This window comes from Chlamydotis macqueenii, chromosome 27 (assembly GCF_036417535.1).
Source record: "Chlamydotis macqueenii isolate bChlMac1 chromosome 27, bChlMac1.mat, whole genome shotgun sequence".
In the NCBI taxonomy this organism is placed as follows: domain Eukaryota; kingdom Metazoa; phylum Chordata; class Aves; order Otidiformes; family Otididae; genus Chlamydotis; species Chlamydotis macqueenii.
In genome coordinates, this window is record NC_141582.1 from 4,897,922 (window position 1) to 4,920,331 (window position 22,410).

The window sequence follows — 22,410 nt, forward strand, 5'->3', positions numbered from 1 at the left end:
GATGTACAAAGTATTTTCAGGCGGTTTATTTTCCATCTATGCTTAGCCAGCTTGCAGCGTGTACACGGCTCCGTTTGGAGGGTGTCTGTGTACAAGGTTTATGTCAGCAATTGTTTGAAAACAGCAGTGTACTTCTGTGTTATCTTTCCCTGTCACTCGTTCCCCTAGCGAAAATAAGGTAAAGTTTCTCTCTCCCATGCACAAACTATGGAAAGAAGTAAAATCAGAGTCACCTTGTATTTGGGAATGTTGCGTAAGGTATAAATCGAGGATATTTTCACTATCTGATCACAAAAGAAAAAGAGAAAAGTTTTACAATCTTTAGGGCTCTCATTTTTAAATAATAAAAAAGTACGACAAAATAAAGGAAAGTACTTAGATAAAACTTGCAACTATTAATTACAAACTATTTACGACAAGATTTAGTAAGCGAAGCAGGACAGAAGCCTGCGGGTAAATGAATCCAGACTGAAATGCAACACAGACCGTGATAAACTCAGCAGCACGACGCCTAGAACTCAAGTAACAAACAGGTGATAGATGTGATCCCTGAAAGAAACACAAAATACCCAGCTGACAGCACCAGCGCGGTGCTGGAGCCCCAGCCAGGAAACTTCAGGAAAAAAAAAAAAAAAAAGTTGGAAAATGCTCTCCAAATTAGTGAAAAAATCTCAGTGTGGGGTTTCCAACCATGGAGAAATGAAAAAGTGTGGTTCAGTCTCTCTTAAAGGTTATTGAATGGGGGAAAATGGCCCAACTTATTTAAGGGGTTGTTCTTACTTGGCAGGAATTAATGAAACGTCAATGTTCTGTAAAACCCATTTACTTGATTCAGTTTTGAAGCCATTTGAACCTCCCACACTCCCACAAGCAACTACCCCTTCCTTGACTCCTTGTCCTCAGTTTATTTATGGTTTAATTGGTTATAAAAATCTTATTTGCCAAAATATCACCCATAAGGGGGGAATGTGAGAGGCACTGCAAAAACCAGCAGATGAAAACAGATGCATGCGCCCGGCTGGGTGGAGGAAACGTGGCCGGATTAGTACAGGGTTCTCTTCCAATTAACTGAGCCTTGTGCTCGCCGCGAGGCTGCACACAGGCATAAACGTGGCTTTCTGGGAAAATGAACGTGGCATTCACAGTTACCGCTGGAGAAAACGATGGTCCCCAGAGCTGTCATCGGGAACGCAGCCCGGCACAACGGCCAGGGGAGCTGCACGGCTTCACCTTCCCTGCTGGCTCCCACGCGCAGAGGCGGTCGTACGGACAACGCTTTGTCTGTTCCCTGCGTAAACACACTCACAGGAAAGGTTCAGCTCTGCCCACATCCACCGAAGGTTCCGAACAGACCGTGAGGACGGCCGTACCCTCCTACTTCACCCAACCGTCCTTCCGAGCCTTAACTCCTTTTCAGCTACAATCCCAGTATTTGCTCATTTGAACCAAAGCTATATAAATAGATAATTTAAAAAAACCCACAAATGCAAACATTTACCAAGAAAGGAAAAAAGTTACAGTGAAATGAGGCCTTGTTATTGTCTTAAATCAGGCAAGCCAGGAACTTCCTTGAGGAGGCTTGTCTGGTCTCAGTCCCATTCCAATCGCCTGGCTGTCTATGCGTCCTCCAGATCTCCTAACATACCCTTGTCAACAAGGTGTGCTTTTAGCGTGTTGAAGATGTGGAGCTGCTGGTCTGGCCGCAAGGTTAAGAACTGTTGGATCAGTTTGCTTGGGTTAGGACCTCTGAAACACAAAAGCGTCATTATCAGAGAGTCACACTGCTAAATCTCAACGATCTGGGAACCCAAGTGCAATTTCATCAAAATAACGGGCTTAAAGTAACAGCCGTGCTGACGTTGCTTCGCCGGTTCTACCCGGGGAGCCGAACTCCATTTGAGATGTGGAAAGGCACAGGGTGCTGAACTGCGAACGACAGAACCACCCCAAACCCGATCTGTGCATCTTCTCTTATCAGCTGATGTTGCCCCTCAAAGCAGCCGCATAAAGACAGTTCCCCAGCTCCTTCAGCACATCTTTTATGCACCTGTAGGCTTTCTTCTGTGCTTCGCTACTTGTTAATGCTATAAAATTGTATTTTTCTGCTCGTTGAACTCTGGAAATTCTACTCAAGACTCACGGGGATGGAGAAGGGACATGGGAATTTCAGAGGGATGGGAATAACAGACCTTGGGAAATGGGGGGTGTGTTTCCAGCTCTGCATTACCCTGACGAAAGATGCTTCTCTTCTTCAAGCCTCCATTTCCTCTCTTTCTTTATCTTGTATTTTTAGATGTTAATCTCACAGAAGCTGTCTCTTATTACAAGCCTGTCCGTCACTTGAGTTTGACAGGGCCCCCAGACCTCACCGCAAAGCAATAAATACCTGATAAAGCTTGCGATGTACACGTTAACAAAGGTAGCCATCAGGTACTGACAGTCGAAGCGGTCCATGATCCCTCCGTGCCCCGGGATTGTGTTGGCAAAGTCCTGTGCAAAGCAGAAGGGATTGCATTTAGCACTCTCAAATACCTGCACTTGCTTACGTACCGCTACGCACGACACTCGTACCCTCGCTCTAATTCTTCCCAGAAGGCAAAAGTCAGACTAAGAAGACATTTTGTTTAATCTCTCCCCGGTTTTAAAAGGTTTTCCTTTATGAAGGCTACCAGTGCCTGAGGGACATCAAGGCTTAACTCAGATCTGTCACTCAAAAGTGACGGAAGGCAAATGTTTATCTCTTGCAGTGCTATCTTGCCTTTCAAGGCATCTTAACCGAACACGGACTGTTTATACATAAAACCAGCCTGCACGACATCAAGGGAAGCCTCAGATTGCAAAATTTGCTGACTGGGTCTTTCTTCCTCTACCTCAAGTTCTGCACCAAAGCAGGGTTTAGAGTATAGTTTTAAGGTCTCTCCTTATTCAGTCAAAAAACCCTAGATCCTGCCGCAGCATTTTATCTGAACCGGAACAAACCTCCCCTCCTTCCACAAAGCTCCCAGCCTGCCACTCCTTGGAGCACAGGAACTGTTCAGACTAGTAGCAACTGTTTAGTCTTTCCTTTCCCTTAGTCTTTCCTTTCTTTCCTTTTTAAAATGTCAATGATCTTCACCATCCTCACCTTGATTTTGAAGGCTCTCTTAAATCCACTGGCAAAGAAGCCTCCGAAAGGCCCAATGAGGGAGGCAAACGTAGACAGTGCGATGCTGTGGATTTGGAAGGGGTACATCCGGACTGTCTTCTGCAGAACGAAAAACATGTCAGAAAAGGATTTTCAATAATAGCACCGTGTTCTTTCTGTGCTCTACAGGCTTTAGAGCAGTTGGTTTTCAAGTGGGTTGATGTCCCACCAGGTTTGGGACAGTTCCTTTGAGTCGTCAACCAACATGGAGCTAAATTCCCTCTTTTTATGGACATACCATCATCCCTTGTCATGTTCCTTTAGAGACCATAAAAATAAAGCCCTGATCTCTTTTCTTGGTGTTCCTATCCCAATAAATAAGATCCAACAGACAGAGAGAGTCCTACCCAGCCCACCACGGACTGCAGCACCAAGGGGATGTTGTACTCCTGTAGCTGGAACAGCTCGGACGGCTCACAGTCCACTGTGAAGCTGTTGGTGTCGTTGTTGAACTCCACCGGACAGGTGAAGCACCGGTACCCAGACATCACGTAGGACAGCTTCAAGGAGAGAGAAAGAGAGATGTGGCAGGAGAAAGCAGGATTAGTATTTTCCTGAGCAATGTGGCAGAGCCGTTCTCAAGGAAAAAGGCCACTCAGGGAAACACGGTGAGGAGGGAGCCACACTCCCGGCTTCATTAAGAAGATTACTCTCCTGAGAAGCAGTAATTGGTTAAAGGCAGAGTAAACATTTTCGTTTAGTCAGTGCATCTGTTCGGCAAGCAGTGATCAGAGCCGCACAGAAACAGGCTGAGACAGGCTGCACCGCTTGGCTGACAGGATGGAAACAACCAGACACAGAGATCATCATAAAAACAGCTAAGAGCGTTCCAGGAGTGAATTCCCCGCACAGCCCTTGAAATGATGCACAGCATTCATCCGTCAGCAGCATAGAGAAAGTTAACATGTAATTAACATGTTACAGGGACTGAGAACTTCCTCCAGTGCCCTGCTCCATCCGCAGGATCTGCACGCAGCACGAAACAGAGCCACGGACCAGATCAGATCCTGGTCAGTAAGGGAAAGGGGAAGTCTCTGACAAGAGCTGGGAGAGCTTAAAGCTTGCGTGCATTTTTCAGACAAAGCCATGTCACCCTACAAAGGGAAAAGACCGATGAAATAAGCACCATCATTGCTACTTACCAGTAATCCAAACAAAACGGTGGCAAAAAATCCTCCAATAAAACCCTCCCAGGTCTTCTTTGGGGAGAGCTGCCAGAGAGAGAGAGAGAGACTTACACACTGTACATCTCCGCACACCACTGCACACCTGTGCAGCCTTTGTTCGCTCGTGAACGGCTGAGGCAAATACAGGTCCCAACAACCAACAAGTGTTTGGTCAGAACCTGACATTAACGTCTCGGTGTGAAATGATTCATTTCACTTCACAGCCTTGTGAAGACTGGGACACGCTTCAGGTGCTTGCTTCACACCCACAACAAGCCACAGAACTGGGGAGGAGGGAATGCAGGACTAAGACCCAAAGAAGCCAAAATGCATGTTTTGTCCACCAAAGTGTTACGAACCTTGATGAGTGGGGTGCGGCCAAAGAAGAAGCCGAACATGTACGCCATGATGTCATTGCAGATCACGCAGGAAATTGGGACGATGAACCTAGATGGGAGAAAAATCAAACCGTTGGGAAGTGCCAAGATCAGACAACTCCATGAGCAGCTGCTTCTTGAGATGCTTAGCAGTGCCATCACATCAACGTCTCTCCCTCCAATGCAATGCAAGGAGCAACCACCTGAAACCTAGGGAAATCTGGGGGCCTACTCTAGTGCTCTGGACTAAAAAGCAGGTCGTGTGCCCAGAATGGCCTGGTTTAAGCACATTTTCTTTTGCCACAAGTGACAGACAGTCACTCCCAAAAGAGGCTGCATTTTAGCTGTAAGCAGGTGGCTCCCAAAGCGCTCTGGGCTGGCTGTGGCGCTCAGAAGAACCCAAATGCGTTCCTAGCACTGCTGGTTTTGGAAAGAGCACCAAAGGGGCTTCCCCTCTGCACAGCAGCTGCAGTAAGGTGGCAGGTTGCAACCTCCTTCCTTTCACAGCACTGCTTTTAACATTATGCCGGCAGCATTGCCTCAAATCAAGTGCTGAGCAGCCCTTTCCCGTCTATTTGCCAGGTGTGGGTATAAAGAGAAAGCACCTACAGAGGCCTGACGCTGCCTGAAAGGTCCCTGCTCCCCACAGCAATTTTCAGATGCTTCTTTACAACAACTCTCTATCCTGCTCAAGTAGCACAAAGCAAGCCCTAAGTCACTGAGGTATCACTCAGCTTTTCTGTTCCAAACAGGTTGGTCCCTCACAGGGAGCACCTTCTCCTTGGCCATTTGTTTTTTGAAAGAGCAGTTTTAACTCAAAACACGGTCATTTGTTTCAGGCTGCAGAATCAAAGCAACTCAGAACACAGGGCAACTCACCATATCATTCCTTCAAACAGGTTGTGAATGATGAGGTGTGACTGGGTAACAACAATTAGCAAGGTCACGTGGGTCCATCCAAACTGGAAGAGAAGACAGCATGCAGTCCAGCCTGCCTAGAGACACTGCCCATATGCACCGCGGGCAGAAAGCGGGCACTGTTAGCTACCTCTCCCACAGAGAACAGCTCATGCACACTGCATTTCTAGCATGCACCTTCACCACGACAAACGCCAAGGGTCACCAAGAGCAGGGAGCAGTCACCCGTAGAAATTTACAGGCATGTTCTTCAGCTCGAGCCCAGAGGTGACCTTCAGTGGGAAGACTTCTGCGGGACCAAACACTCTTCAGCCCACCCCCATCCCATCCATCTCACTCAGCCTTCTGCCTACAGAAGAGCAGAAGACTGATATCGAAGCCATACCCCTGTGTGCTGAATACACCGGAGAGCAAAGCTAGCCGCGCCGACGGTCAAACACAAGGAATGCCTTACTGATGTTTGGGAAAAGGGGGACAGAGCCAATTAAGGCTGGTGGTGATCTACCCTCAGTCAAATAGCCTTCTGCAGTCCTCTCAGCATGCAGAAAGTTTCTTAATAGCATCCGCAAGCGCAGAGACAATAGAATACGTGTCTGCAGGGAAATTCAGTCAGAACCACCTTCCTAAAAATACAGGCTGCTCGCAGTAACGTTTCTTCCAGGCAGCGTTACAGAAGCAGCTACTGACACGTAGTCCTCTACAGAACATTTTCAAGCAGCCTACATTGTTCCTCCTTCTGCCTCCAACCGGGGGCAGCCAGGCCCTGCAGTTTTCCTTACCATGTAGAATTGCAGGCGATAGTGTTTCTTCACCAGGCTCAAGACAAACATGCAGAAACCTGATGAGAGACAGAAGGAAAGTAAATGGTGGGAACGTATGTTCAACAGTAAGAAATACTTTTTTCCCATGACATTGCACCGCTCCTTAGGATTTTCCTTGAGTAAAGCAGCAATCCGGAGTGGTAAAGTGACTTTTGAAGTCACAAAATACCATTGCCTACAAGTACCACTCGAACAGAGGAACAGTCAAGCCTGGCTGTCCCATACAGATTACGGAGTTTTCTTCTACAGAGCCTCATGTAAGACATTTGCCGCCACTAGTCAAACCATGCAACCAAGTTACAGCATCGCTGAAGACCAGAAATAATTTGCTATGGATACTGCGTTGGCCACAATACTCAGGACAAGAGTAGTTCAGGAAGATCTCTTCCCTCCAGCCCAGACAAGATTTACCAACAGAAAACGTGGTCTTTACCTGTTAAGTACAGGGCGAAAGAAATGAAGCGGTGGTATTTGCTGAGAATTCGCAGGGGCTCCTCTCTCTGAACCAGGGTGAAGAAATAATCTGTCACGGTCTCGCCATAGAAAAAGTAGTTTACGCAGAGCAGGAAGTACCTGTGAAGGACACAGATGCTTGTTAGCAGGAACTCTGAAAGGGTCCTGGAGAAACACAGAAAGTGACTGATCCCTACGGTCTCTACGTTGCTCTGGTACACTGCAATCAGGCTTTCTTCAAGTGACAGCCAGAGCTTTATTTCCCCCAGTTTAGAAATGTCGCCTTCGTTCGAACTAGTGGCTGCACCATTCAGCTCTGCTTTGCGGCAGCTCACACCATCCAGGTTCGGTTTTGGCCTCCTGATGCACAAGGCCGTTCTGCCTTTAGGTGGCACTCCTCAACAGGCCTCTGCGAGCTTGCGTGCCCTAAAAGCGCCCGCGCTGCGCTTTCTGAAAGCGCGGCTCCTGCCCTCTCCCCAGCCCTTCTGTCCTAATGTTCAACCCTGTTTCACAACCACCTACAAGCTCCCATCCCACCCAAGCAACCATGTCCACCTCCAAGCGGTGACGCCTGTCAATGCTGTCCCCTGCTGTTCCCTTCGAATCACGGGATTTGAATCTCTGCACTTTACTAACGACAGGACAAAGTTGATCAATATGGGCTCTTTCAAGACATTGATCTATCAGGATGTGTAGCGGCTTTTCCTTTACGAGAGCTGCTAGCACGGGACACTGGTCAACACACAGCAACCCCAAGGTCTCTGGTTTGGAGGCAGCCAGGTGATCCCCTTGCCGCCTGTCTGCAATGAGAGGAAGCATTGCTGCCGCACGGAAGCCCGAGGAGAGGAGCAGCCCCCTTACTTACCAGCTGAGCGTCCTGAACCAGGGCAGGTCATACGAGTGGTACACGTTATAGCCAATAGTGATAATCTCGTGGAAACATTTGATCTGGACACACATCACCTGCACAAAAAGACATCCGGAAGCTGTAATACCTGTTGGTTAAACATCTCTTTCGTCCAGGAGATTAACACGCACGGGAGGAGCAAAAGGTCCTTAAGCAGTTGCTGTCAGTCTGGCAGGAGTCTCCTAATCCATCATGGGAAGCTCACCGTGTCGTTTTTCCCCCCACTTTGCCCTGCAGGAGCTTTCTAACAACCCCTTGAATTATTTTCAATTGCAGCCAGATGCTGACCGCCGGGGCAAGCGGTCACAGGTTCCTTCCAGGTTTCCTCCACGGAGAGAGAAATCCAGCAAGCTGAATATGGATCTCTAAAATAAGAGGCTCTGAGCTGCCCACCCCAGCAACCTCCCCCCCCGCTGCTGTGAACGTCAGAGCATCTCTCTGGAGCACTTACTATCATCATTAAGACCATGGGTCCCAAGTAGATGATGATGAAGAAGAAGGTGATCATTGCTAGCGTGAGGATGCCTCTTACCCACCAATTCTTCCATCTAGGCCATCAAGAAAGAAAGATATTAGAGAAAAACAAAACAAAGCAAGGAAGCAGGAGAGCACTTCTGCTCTCTGCACATCACAGGAAGGAAAGGGAGCCCTGGAACCCCCAAATTTTCTTTCGGTGCTGCAGGGAGACCTTGATCCACTGACGAAGGCCTGGTTGCAGCAGCTGCAAGGCTACGGTTCAGCTCAGTCTTCCCTGCTGTCAACCTCACTAGATGCAAAAAGCATTAGCCGGGTGCAGAGCATCTCCAAGGGCACTGAAACAGGACAGGAGTGTCTGTTCCCATTCTGCTAGAGCTTTCCCACACCACGGACAATGGTAAGTTCAAATAAAATAGGGATTATTACCCCTCTCCGCACTACTTTCAAGAGGGCCGTGGCATGTTGTACCCTCACTGCTCTCCAACAGATCCTGCCTTGAGCCTCTCCCATCCTGACAGCACATCCAGGAGAGACACGTTCTCCCGTGACAGCAATAAGATGCTTTTTCCCCAAAGCAGTCTGTAAAAACATTCCTGGTTTGGTCTTAAATCTTGCCCGTATCAGCATGCTTTTCTCATGCATTCCTGCAGAAGTAGGTCACACTAGTGCTTAAAAAACATTACAGTTAAAGTCTTTGCTGGGAGTGCTGTCAAAGCTGAACACAACTGCCTTTTGCCCCGCTCAGGCCTCCTTTCACCCGCCAAGACCAAGCAGGCAGGGAGGCGGCCGTCCCACAGCACTCCTCTCCCACGCACAGCAGCCCTGAGCGCTGCACTCTGCTCTCCCCGCTAGCATCACCGTCATCTTCTGCTTCCTGTGGCCTCAGGGGCACCTTCCTGCTTGCGCGGCAGGGAGGGAGAGCGCAGCGCTTCCGAGAGCTGCTTCTTCAGCTTCTAGCAGCCACCGTGGGGCTAGGAAAGCTGCAGGGGCCCTGGCAGCAGAGGGGAACGACGCTCAGCGAGTGCTACCTTGAGGACAGGTTGGAGAGGGCTCTGTTCAGGACCTCTGGAGTGTCATCCGATGTCGGCACCGGGGGCGATCCTCCAAATTCAGATTTGCTTTCGCTGTCTGATGCTGTCTCTCCATCCAGCTTGTTCTCAGACTCTGACTCCTGCAAATTAAGGAGAGACAAAGAGCTTTACCAGACACAGCGCTGGCACTCTTTGAACAGACTCAGACCAGTCCACCAGTCAGACCAGTAACACCTACCACCGCTCTACTTCTGCACAAATGAGAGAAAGAGAAGAAAAGATTCTGGCTATTACCTGGGGTTATACCCACGAGAAACAACACCAAGTGGTTTAGGTGACATACATGATGGGTTTTACTCGCCGTCAGTCTCAGCAGCAGCCACAGGAACGGATCTGTTCCCTCTGAACAACTAGAGACGCCGCGCAGTTGATTAGCAAGTATCTCCAAGTGCGGCGAGCGCTTAAGGGACACAGGCTTGTTAGCAGGAATTTTTACAAGGTCTCCCAATCGCCAGGCAGATCTCCAAGTATGCAACGCTGCCCAAATTAGACAGAAAGAAAGGCCTCCAAGTAGGCAAGCTCAAGGCTTCCAGACAGGCTTTTCAAGTGCTGACTTTACACGCAGGCACTAAAAATAACACCGAGCTCATCCTCAAACAGCTGAAGAGGAAGAGCATGGCTTATCGCTCAGGCCCGACCATCCTCTCAGCCCACAGAAGAAACCTGATGAACTGGAAAGAAATACACGTGCTTTCCCTGTCCCTTGTACCACCCCAGCACTTTGCTCAGAGCGAAGTCATGTATTTAGGGGTAAATAAATACAGGCGAGGCAGGAGGTTACTGAAGGCTCTGCAACAGGCCAGCCATGGAAAAAGGATTACAACTGAGCTCCTGGCTCCCAGTCAGTCCCATGCCCTCTCCCCAGTGGCAGTTTTTCCTCCAGCCCAGCTCCTGAATAGAGAATGGATCCGAACTTCCACGTTTTGCCCCTCGTTTCAGCAGCAGAGCTTCATCCTGCTCCTCAGTCCTTGAAGCAAGGAAGGAAAACGCCACTCCCTGGGAAGCGCTCGTGCGTCGAGCAAGACAGAGCCCATGCATTTGGCCTCAGACCACGGGCCAAACTCCCGGAAAAGAGAGCATGTTTGCAGGAAAAGCAAGGAGGGAGCCAAGCTGCCAAACACTGGGAGCTCTGCAAACAGAGCGACTTCATCCCCTGGGGCACCCAGGCAGAGCTGCCCCCTGCTCAGGGAGGGGGGACCTCCACCAAAACAAGCATCTGCTGGGCCTGGTTTGGTGTAACCAAATGGAGGGGTATTTGTAGTTCAGTAGAGCAGTAAGACTTGAGGAGCTCTCTTATTTAAGGCAGGAAAAGATAATTAATCCCCAGGCTGTGACGTATCAATGGCTGCAGGCCAGGTTCTCAATACAGACAAGGACAGTTAGACGCTGTCAGGTGGAGGCGGCTAAAAATATGACGGTGTTGTCAGTGATGACTTCCGGGGATGAGCGAAGCACCGGCCGTCACACCCTGCGTCGCCTCTTCCTCGCCTTGCTCCGTGCTCGCTTCTTTCCATTCCCATCAAACTGGGAAGGAAGAGGAAAGCAAAACAAAACACCTCTGCCAGCACCCACGTGGGTTTGGAGAGCTGGCAAAGAAACACAACTTGGCTTTTTTCCAGCTGTTTTTAACTGACCTGTAAAATCCCTTGGACTTCAGAGAGATTTAGTGCCGTTTAGCCGGGAACATAGAAAAGATCAAATCTGTAAGGTAGCTGCAAATGGCAGCAGGCAAAAAGACTGGAAATTATAAAACCCCCTGAAGACCACGTAGGGCATCCTACAGCACAGCGCAGGTCAGGGACCCTGTTCTTGAGCCGGTTTCGGGAAAACAGCGCGCTGTATTTACCTACAGCCTCTGTCTCCCACTGCAATGCTTTCTCTGTGCTTTCTCCAAAAAAAGGACTCTCCTCAAGCGAGGAATGTAAATAACAGAGAAAAGCTTCAGCTCCAGCCTGACCCAACTCAGTTTCTCCTTCCAGCCTTCTAGATTAGGTTAAGGAAAAAGAGATTTGGCTTCTCTCGTTGCACATTTCTAAAAAAGAAAAAATAATGTGACTGATTCAGATTAAACGGGCAAGGAAGTGCTTGGGTACTTAGCGCAACCACCATTATCTGCAGAGGCTAAAACCAAAAACCTTAAGCAGAATTTATAATGCAGTCCAAGCCTCCATCACCTCACGCAAGTCCCGGGCTCGCCAGCCATGCGATAAAGGGACTGAGCGCTGAAACGGGAAGCGGACCCAAGCCAGCATCCCCGCATTTCACTCCCCAAAGCACTAACATTGCAGGGCCAAGTGCAAAGCAGGCAAATTACTCCTCGCCTTTAGCCCAGAGGATCAGAAATTTCACAAAGTGCTCAGAGCCCAAAAGGGAAAGAGCACTGACGCCCTCCTCCCTTCCACTCCTGGCCAAAAACATGAAGGATGAAAGCAACTGCATAGCTCAAGAGAAATCTGATGTTGCAACGGAGCTAATCTAGCAGCTGCTGGAACGGGCAGTCGCAATCTCTGCTGCAGCCCAGCTGATGATTTCTTGCACCGACATGGATTCTGCAGCTGAACTGACGTGAACCACATCCGCAGGTACCTGATCCACCAATTGCAGTGCAACGCCAAACCAGACCTCACGCTGCCAAGTGTCCCGGCCCCCAAGAGCAGGAGCAAAGCCTCACGGGATCAGCCCAACGGTGCACACATCCCACTGCTCCCACTTCATCCTCAGCAGCGGGAACGCGAGAGGTTGTGCAACGGACACGCAATACCCACAGCTCCAACAAACATCGCTGCGTGATTTCCAGAGAGTTCAAAGAGGGCGATTGAGAGGTTTGTCAAGATAAAGGGATCTTGTTAGGGTTCAACGTTAAACATATGACTCCTTCCTCCACATGCCTTGCTTGCTCAATTTAAGCCTGATGGGAGGTAGAAGAAAACGTTTTCCCTGATGGAAGAAATGGCCAAAGCGAGGGCTAATACACATTTTAACGCCTTCATTTTGAAACAACTGAGCAGCATCGGGAATCAGCTCTTCTCCTACTTAGATCTCTCTCTGAAATGGAGTGTTGCGATTATATAGGACACTGTGCCAGATACCGGCTACGGAGAGCGCTCAGGAATTGACACTATTTTTATACCTTTCATGCAAATTCCAACCATCAGCCTACAAATCACCAGTTTAAGCAGCTGAGCAGAATGCTAAATAACTTGTTTAAACCTGGGCATGATGCACCCTGCGCTGGGCTACTTAATCCAGCTGTGGCATTGCCTTGGTAACACCGTGCCGCAGACTCCCACTGCCATCTCGCCAGTCCTCCCGCCGAGCCAGACGGATCCCCGGCCCCGAAGCACAATCGTCTGATAGCAACGCTCGCCACAAAGCAGCTCGCAGTAGCGAGCAACGAGCGCAAACCGGCACGGATGACAGGGAGCGATGCTCACCGAGGGCTATCGCCGGTGAAAATTTAAGCTCGTTACAGAGCCGGTGCTTCTGCAAAGGGCTTGTGAGTGCGAGGGGCAGGTCTGGGCTGTGTTCAGCTGCAGACTCCAAACACAGTGTCCTGCAATGCCAGTATAAACAGCGTTTCGGGGAAGCTGGGTCTAATAGACGGTATTCTGTCACCAATTCTGCTGCTGCCCTAAGAAACACCAGGTTTCTGACGCCTCTTCTGTGCTGTTTCCTCCTATTTCTGCCCTTGAAACAGAAGCCTGGGGAGACTCAGACTTGCAGCAAGTTAACCCAGAAATCACGACGCATCTCCTTTCCCAGCCACTGGGCCGTACTCCCTCCTTGACCCTTCAGTAGATCTGCGTTCTGCCTTTTTTTGGTTCTTGTTTAGGTTCTTCCTAAAATGGAAGCTATTTAGCCACAGGCTGATCCTCACAGACATCTGATCACGTCTGAATCAGCTACGACAGCGAGACAGCAACTAACACAGCACGACACTGGCATCTCAAAGCTTCCATCTTGCAGCAGGTCTCACTGAACCAGACGCTGCCCAGAAAAATGAAAACACAACCCCGTCACCTTTCAGCAACCGCTTTCCACTGGTGCTCCTGCACTGGGACATAGCTGTCTCCAGCTGTATTTATTCCCTGTTCTCTTACCACGCCTCTCCCTCACCGATCTTTCCTGTTAGTTCAGTTGTTGATATTCCCTCTGCCCTTCTCCTCCCAGGCAGGAGGGCAGAGCACTGAGTGCCAACGTGTGCCAGGACATTAGAAACCCACGTGCGTGATGCAGAGCCGGGAAACAATTAAAACCCCTTAGTAAGAGCAAAGCAAACTTTCCCTCCTTGGGATCCAGCCTTATTTTTCCGTTCCTTTCACGGGGTAAGCATTGAGTCTATCAGAACACAATCAGATGCAGTAGCTTTTACTGCTTTTTAACCAACATGGAGTTATGAAACTGAAGGGCTCTTTTCTGTGCAAATCTGCCTGTTCAGCTCTGTAGGCAAGCCCAGCGCTCCTTCCATTTATCATCTCAATACTGAAGGCTTCTTAAAGAATCAAGGGAATAAGTAATGCAGGAATAAAATCAAGGCCGCAACGAACATTTTATCCTAACTCGTTCATTTCGACACAAATTGTGGTGAGAAGGAAGAGTAAAACCCACAGATGTCTGTGAGGGCTGTTTCTCCTGACTGGTGAACCCGAGCAGACGGAGGTGAAAACCCAGATTCCTGCTTGCTTGTTGTATCTGCGAAACCAGTAGATCTCAGCAACATTTGTGAACAAGTATTTTATCGCCCTAAAGAAAGATACACGGAGAAATGAGTTATCTTAATTTTCTATAAACAGCTGAACTCGCACAAGCATGCAGTAAGAAATCCGTGCTCACATTTTAAATGGCTTTCTCGCAGCGGAAGCCGTGAGCGCTCATTTTTTTTTGCCTAAGTATCCATGACATGATCTCAGTTGCCATAGAAACAAGCCAGCTATCGCCCTGCCAAAAATTTTCTGCCCAATACAGAGATACAGAGAAGTATCCATGCTGGTAGATTAAATTAGTTTAAGAAATCCCATTATTTGTGCACCTTTCTTGAGGCAAGGCGCTGTTTTATGTAGACATCCTGCCAGACTTTAACAAAAAGCAGTGATGGAAAATGCTAAAGAGAAAAATAAAGTTGCTTTTTCAGGTAATAAAATTGACAGCTAGAACAACAGGGACCAGCAGTACTAAAGGCTCTACGATTCTCACCTCTGAGCACGTTTGCAGGACCAAGGCCAGTATAAGTGGTCTAATGGACACGAACCCGGCGGCTTCAGTCAGGAAAATCTCAGTGTTTTTCTAAAGTGGTTTTACTTCCTACCTCCGGGAAAACTGTCTGCTCCATTCCCCTCTCCCCTTCTTCTTCACCTACATTGCACCTGCCCATCTCCAACGGCTGCCGTGCCACAGCCACCCCCGCCTCAGACCGATCACCAAGGGGACATCAAGGCAAAAACCCCTCTCGTCACTCGCTAATTAGGATATCCTCTTTTAGAGGTTTACAAGCTCAGAAGGGTGAAACGAGAGCAAAGTTTGGAGATCACTGACGCTACAAGGGAGAAGCAAACAAGCGTCCAGGCTTGATTTGTACTAAGGGCCCAAAAAGCACTACTGTTTTGTAGGTGGGCACAAAGTAGCTCATGTCCTGGTGCTGGTCTAGGGGAAAGTGCTTGAACTTCTTGGGCGGTGACGTTATCTGCAGGGCAGTTCAATTCAAGTTTCTCGTCTCTCTCCATCAAGATATTCCACCAAGCTGGCATCTAGTGGTGACTGCTTGATTTGCTGTCTCAGAAAAATCAGTGAAGCTCAGGTTTCATTTATGTCAATCTGGGACTCCCTTCTCCATCCCAAAAAAACATCTCCCAATGGAAAGCATGCACAGAAATTCGGGCATGCCTAAAAATGGAGACCATTAGCAGAGAACATCACAAAAAGCAGAAATGTTTGCACAGTGGCTGAAATAACTCAGAAAACTGCCACGGCCACCTCACGTTCCCGAAGCCGCCCGCTTTGTTTCGAACACAAGCAAGCTCAGCTTGTGGGACGTGACGGGAGGTGTGCACAGTTTGCATTCAGCAGAACAACAGTCGGATACAAGAGCCTGATCTCGGTGTCAGCAAATAATGATTCACGCGAAGTCACATATCCCTGCGACTCACTCGGCAGAAGCTAATCCTCTGCCTGGCCCCCAGCACAGCACCCACTCTGGGGTCTGTTTATTCCAGGAAATCAAGAAGATAAATGCATCAGGCTCCAAGTCCTTTTGAGAAGCTGTTGTATACAAAAGAGCACAAAAATAGGTTGCTGGTTCTGGCATTCCCCCAGAATTTCCTACTGCAAAGAAAGGAACCTGCCTGCCCCTCTGAAGCACACGACAGAGATGTTTTAAAGACAGGCTTCACTGCTGGGTTCTCCTGGATCTAACCAGCATCCCTCTGCTAGCACGGCATTTAGCGAACCAGCAGACGTTGCTGTCCCTGCAGAGACAGAGAAACAGGTACAGAAACAAGAAAGCACAGCTCCCAAGCGCCTCTTGGAAGCGGTGTCTGAAAGAGGCTGCCCCAGCGTGGAGCTGCGTCTGCACGGTTCTGCACAGACATTTCGATCGGTTGTTATTTGGAGGAGATGTGAGAAACACCAGGGAGAACAAACGGCTCTGCAGCAACGGGTACGCTGTTTGCATCGGAAGGTTAGTGCAGGAAAAGTCTATTTTTGTCCTTCAAAACGAGAGCTTGCATCACGCCAAGGCTGATGGCTCCTGACCCTCAGTTCCTCTGCGATGATACATATTTTTCCAAAACCTAATTGCAAAAAAATCTTACCAGTCTATTTCATTTGCTGACTATAAGGTGGTACTACAATCTTGTTTACATTTCTGTACCAGTCACTCCCGTGGGCTTTATCTGAACTGATCAAGGAAAGGGACCACGCAGGACTTGGTTTAGATGTAATCCTGACAAACCCACATCAGCAGTTTTCTGAAGTCACAGCTATCATCATAAACCTACGGACTATCACATGACTTGTTCTAGAGAGAAATCTGTCAGTCTTCGTGGTCCTTTATAATCCTGGAAAATATAAATCAGAGAAAACTCAAGTGAAGCAGATCACCAGGAGGGACACACGCTAACACAGACCACACTTTCGGGGGGAAACAGCAGAGCTGTTGACAGGCACTGTAATAATTTTCTGTCCAAAATTCCTGCAGATGTGTTCTGGCCCATAAAAAGAGAAGTGGCAGCATTCTTTTATTTCAGAAAGAAAATATGGATTTGCTTGGAAACACTGCATGCTCAGGTAAGTGGGTTTCCCAAGGGTTTTATCTCCAAGGGTAGTCTACCCCTGGTGTACATCACGGCTCATTAAAAGCAAGCAGGAGGATAAAATGGTTTTCTTGCCACTTAACGTGTGGTATGTGGTTGACAGACAGTGAAATTAATTGGTCCTCGGTTTTTCTGCCTGCTAGGAAGAGAAAAGCAAACATCTCATCACAACTTCCCTCTTTTCAGCACTAAACATCCCTCCATTCACAAGAATCACCCCCAACATATCATTGCGAGCACACGGCTTCGGAAGTGCAGGCGGAGACGCTGTTCACGTACAACACAGCACATCCGAGTGCTGAACAAGAGCCCTGACCTCAGCCTGCAACACGGTGGGGTCAAAGACAGCGCCAATATCCCTTGACAGCCAAGGATGTGCCAGTCTCCCTCCATCACCACGTGCTGACCTTACTGTACACAATGACAAGAGACGGTCGGGAGCGAGGACGGACTGCTGGAGTGGCAAGACGGAACTCAGTAAGAAGCTCCCAGATCCACCGAAGCCAGCGAGAACACTTCAGGAAACAGGTCAGCCATCTGCCTGGAGGTAACGGCGACTTTTCAGATACTGCCAAGGGAGACACAAGCTTAGGGAACGTAGCCCTCCAGACCAGACAGAAATAAATCATCTAGTCGCTAAATAAGGACAGAAAACAGAAGCCAGCTCTGAACGATCCAAAGGGCTGAGGAACAGAAACACAATGTGCACTTGGGGAGGTTTAACCTGAGCTCTGAGAATTTCCATGCTCGCTCTACCATGCATGAGTGCTGCACACACCTCCGTGCAGCCTGGGAAGGAAAGGACCTCCTCCGCCCCAGGAGGAGTCATCCAAGCCTTAAAATGACAAAATCTCCCTGGGATCAAACTCCTCTGGCATCACCACAGATGAGCAAGGAAACGGGCAGTTCGAAGGAGAGCCTGCGAGTTTTGCAAAAAGCAGTCGTGGTCCCGTCAAACGCCATCCAAAGGAAACGCTGAGCAGCCTGCCGCTCTTTCATCGGCTCCAGGGCGGGCCAGAAGCTGGCGGAGGCATCACGTTTGAGAGCCGGTTATAATGAGCTCCATTAGAAATGCAATCGGTGCGATTTCTCATTGCCACAATTAACGGTCACGGATAACAACGCGCTCCTGTCGGCACGCAGACAGAAAGCTGAGCGTCAGGCAGCACCGACGGCTGAAATGTATTCTTGCATCAGCCCTGAGACTGCTGCCATCTCTCAAGAATAAATGAGGCTCATGCTTCAAAAGAAAAGCAAATTGATGCTTGGTATCAAGCCCAAAATAATATTAAGAGCTATTAAAAAAATAAGCCTTCGGGGTAGGGCTGAAAGTGGGCTTGTACTTCTGCCTCTCTTAATTGTGGATGAAGATGAAGATGTGGATGAAGATGAAGATGAAGAGAGGCATCGCTGCCTTGGTTTTGGTTGTACAAGAATCTCATCTTGTTATCACAAACTCCCAGCTACTAAGAGCTCTCCTGTGACCTGGCAAGTAACAGGATTTGAAATTGCCTAAACCTTCAGAGCGCCTGCACGGCTATTTCTCTACGCCTTGCACCCTCTCCCAAGCCAGACACCCAAACCGGAGCTGCTGCGTCCTTTCCAGGCAGCCGTTCACATTTACCCTTCACCCTCCCAAGCAGACCTAAGGGACAGGCACTCGTCAGCACTGGCGTTCCAACACCCGGCACTTACTGAGCTCAGCATCTTCAAAGCACTTTAGATCACCAAGGAAGTCTTGCAAAATGCCTGGAAGCACAAGAAGTCACGAGGCTCAGAAGCCAGAGTCTTTCACTTTTTGTACCACATGGTACAGATGCAGCCAGATAAAAAACCACATTGTCAGCCCACTGCGAAGCCGGGCTGGAAAGAACAAGAGCATCGAACCCTTCGTAAGTACGGAAACATTTCACCCCTGCACTCTTCTTGCCTGCGCTTCGAGGCCTCGTATCAGCGGAGCGATGCTCCTGCAATCACCGTCACCCCTTTTCCCATAAGAAATGAGCATCCCCCGCTGCTGCGGCTGCAACAAGGTGCTGAACACTGCACGGTGGAAAAAATCCACCTGTGCGGGCCACTGCCCGAAAACGCCTGCCAGCAGAGCGGCTGCAGGACTCTTCCATTTGCCCCCGCACTGCCACCTCTCTTAAAAGGGACAGTATTTCCCAGCAAGACATTACCGCCAGTGACAAAAGGGTTTGTAAACAAAGCCATAACTGATGTAGCGGTGTGATCTGCAGCCCAGATAAGCCTTCCTCTAAATAGACCTGCCCTCCTCCCCTTCCACGGGACGTCCTAGACTGCCCCTGGATTTCAGACAACTACTAGCACAAGGTCCTAGCAAAAAAAGGACAGAAAAGGAAAAACCCCTCTGTCCTCACTGTCAAGGCACATGAAGTACAAACCGCTACTGAAAAACGATCTTAAAATCCCATTAAACCAGCAGAAGTGTCCAGGAGCTCTGCATGCATCGTGAAACCATTTTCTTTTGCGCTTTTCCCGTTCTCTCTGGAAGCTGGAAGAGAAAATGTGATTTAATGGGATGCACACAACACAGGAGAGAAGGCATCGATCTCCAGTTTTAGATAATGAAGGTGTTTACACAGCAATGGAATGAGCCTACAAAGACCAAGGAGAATGGGGTCTGTAAGGTACCAAGAAAGGAGAACTCGTTTCAGTCACCTGATCTCAGATATCCACACACTAACAGCAACAGTCAGCAGCACCTAAGTCCTTTGGGCTAAGAAAACGGGTACCAAGCACAAGTAACACCAGGGCAAGCTTCCCTGTTCTTTCGCTGGAGAGATCAGAGGGAGCTCACTGACCAGAGTAAACAGCCATTGCCTTGTTCCCCTTGGGACGAAGATTGTGCGTTGCACAACGGTTTTAACAAAAATCGATTTTAAAATGTTCCGGCACGACGGCCTCAGCCGAAGCAGCACGGTTTCTGCTATAAGCACTGCCCTGTGCCAGCGGGGAGGAAAACATCAAAGCTGCGACACCGTGCAAGGGTTAAGAGGACCAGAAAGTGAAACCAGCCTGTCTCCTGCCACTATCAAAACAGCAAAGTGGGAACAAATACAAAATACAACTTTCTGGGTCTAACCTTAAAACCAGCCTTGAGTTTACATCTCATTTTGACTCATTTAATATGCTGAGAGCTCTTTTCAGAAGACACGAGGGTTTCTGTAGAACACAATATCCATTGCTAGATTATTTTTCTTGGCAAGGCTAACTGAATGACAAAGCAGAAATGGGAATCTCCCCTCTCGACGCACCGGGCAGGCCAAGACCACCGATAAATAGGACACGCACGAGCAATTTTTGCTGCGTTGGCTTGCTACTGATGTTATTCCCAGGCTCTGCCAGGCATTTCCCCGAGCACTAAAAACACAACGGCTTGATCTCAGGGGAGGAAAGAAAAATCTGCCACTGAGGTCTGCCGCCACAGAAAGTACGACGCTGGAAGGTTTTACTAACAGCAGGATTACTGTTACCAGGTAACTTGCTACCAGGCTGGATTTTAACAGTTTGGGGGAATTCTCTGCCTCCCGTAACTGCTTTCCATTGTTAAGAGGGGTCGCATTCAGCACCTCAGAGGAGCTGTTCTTCACTGCTGGGAAACATCTTTTTCTTTTTTTTTTTTTCCCCTTGCAATGCATTTGAGCTGCTTTCGGATGAGCAGTATGACATTACCGGTCCCTCTCTCTGGTAAGGACCCTTCAAGTCAGGGACTCAGAGGAACTATCAAAGGAGCCCTTCAGAAGGCTCGCTCTACATAAAAAGCATACTTGCCTGGAGATAACAAGATTGCACTCAAAATAGCGGCCCTCTGACCTTCTTTAGGAGTAGCTAAAGCAAGATCGCAGCTTGGCCTAGGGAGTTTGTTTGCATACCAGTTAAGCAGAGCTGCTGAGGGACATCGTCCAACTCCCACAAAAGTTCTGGAATATAAAAGTCCCTGAAGATTTTCTGCTGCAAAGCAAACTCCAACTGAGACAAAAGTACTTATCTAGAGGATAACGGCTTTGCCCTGCACACAACGACCACAAAACAGGAGCCATCTTATTGCTCTCTCAACAGATGCTGGTAAATCTGGATGTCAGACAGCTTCAGGTAAGCTACAAAAAAGGCAAAAACTTCAGATTGACATCAAGACAATCCATTCTCGACGCTGCCAGTGCTTTCTGTCCCAGTTCCCTCTCTCATCACATTGGAACAATAAAGCTGCACAGCTCCTAGCAGGTGTCAAACTGGCATTCAAAACACCATTAAATGTGACATTTAAATTGCAAAAGACATTTTGCCTGATGATTTCACGCTTCTCTGAACTGCATACTTCATGCATTAGCAGAGAAAACATCAATACGACGCTACTCAATGGACAAGGACAGCATTGCTCCCAAAATACGTGCATTAAACACCAACGCAGCGAAGAACCGCTTTTCCCTCCGGCTTTTGCCCTCTGCGAGCCTGCAAATATTATTTACAAAATTTTTCTTGACTGCTTATTCCTCTCGTTCCTTTCCTCTTTGGGGAGGCGCAGGATGACAGGGATGACGCCACAACTCAACGGAGCGACGCCAGGGTCGCAACATCCAACTGGGCTCGGGTTTGGAACAGAAGAGGCGTTACAGGAAAACAGGGACGGGTTTTCTTTTCCCGGCTTTTCTTCGGAGGCGCACAACCGTTGAATTTTATTAAACTATCGCCGGAGACCACGCACCCCGCTGCAGCGGTGGGCATCCTTTGGGAGATACCAAAGGGAACCGGCCCCCCCGCTTGAGATTCCCCAGAAAAACAGTTTATGCCCACATCTCCACGCTCCTAGAAGGTGGAATCGGGACCGGTTGTCCAGCCAGGGACAGAAATTCCTCCCCCCCGCCCCGGGGCCGGGCGTTGTTCGTTCAGGGCCGGTTTGGGGGCGGGGGGGGGCAAATAAACCGAGAGACGGGGCCCCGAGGCGCTGCCAGAGCACGGGCAGGGTGCGGGGGAGGACGGCGGTCGCAGCAGCGGCAGCGGCCCCGGTCCCGGCGGGAGGAGGCGGAGGGTCCCTCCCCCCCCGCCCGCCGCCGCCGCCGCCGCTCTCCGCAGGCCGCGCAACCAGCCCGCCGCAGGCCCCGCGCCCCGCGCCGCCGCCGCCGCCGATCCCCGCTCCCCGGCTTCCCTTCCCCGCTCCCCGGCCCGCATCCCACCTTCTCCTCTGGCTCCCGCGCCCCGCCGGGCTCCCGGCCGGGCCGCTGCCGCAGCTCGCTCATCCCGGCGCCGCGCCCGCCGCCCCTCCGCGCCGCCGACGCCGCTGCGCCCCACCGGGGGCCGCCAGGGGGCGGGCGAGGGCGACTCGCCGCCGCCGACCAATAGGCGGCGCGGGATGGAGGAAGGGGGCGGGGTTGGCCCGGTTCTGGCTCCGCCCAGGTGTACCCGGATGTGCGCCCGCCGGCGCCATGATGGGTGGGCGGGAGTGCGGAGCTGCCGCTGGGGGGAAGGCCCCGTGCGCGGGAAGTGCACGGGCTCTGGGACAATTGTGACGGAGTTGTCTGAAGGAGGAGACTGTCAGTGGTGTTCACGCAGGCCTCCTGGCAGGAACCGGCGCGCCGAGCTGTCTCTACGGCCAGGCCCTGCGTGTGGCACGACGGGTTGCAGGGACCGGAGAGGCGCCGTTCAGCCCGGACAGGGGGCGAGCGCGGCCGCCCGGTGCCGCCATTCCCG

The 22,410-nt window shown here is 49.8% G+C and overlaps 1 protein-coding gene across 1 annotated transcript; it reads right to left on the reverse strand.

Annotated features, from left to right (window-relative positions):
- Nucleotides 1-4: 4 nt before the first annotated feature.
- CDS2 (CDP-diacylglycerol synthase 2) lies at nucleotides 5-22,001 on the reverse strand. Its single transcript, XM_086767824.1, has 13 exons — nucleotides 21,897-22,001; nucleotides 9,332-9,474; nucleotides 8,278-8,374; nucleotides 7,785-7,882; nucleotides 6,900-7,039; nucleotides 6,425-6,483; nucleotides 5,607-5,689; nucleotides 4,710-4,797; nucleotides 4,327-4,395; nucleotides 3,532-3,684; nucleotides 3,125-3,244; nucleotides 2,387-2,490; nucleotides 5-1,746 (listed from the first exon to the last, which is right to left on the reverse strand). The coding sequence occupies exons 1-13, from the start codon at nucleotides 21,957-21,959 to the stop codon at nucleotides 1,617-1,619; spliced, it is 1,347 nt and encodes a 448-aa protein (XP_086623950.1). The 5' UTR covers nucleotides 21,960-22,001; the 3' UTR covers nucleotides 5-1,616.
- Nucleotides 22,002-22,410: the final 409 nt, after the last annotated feature.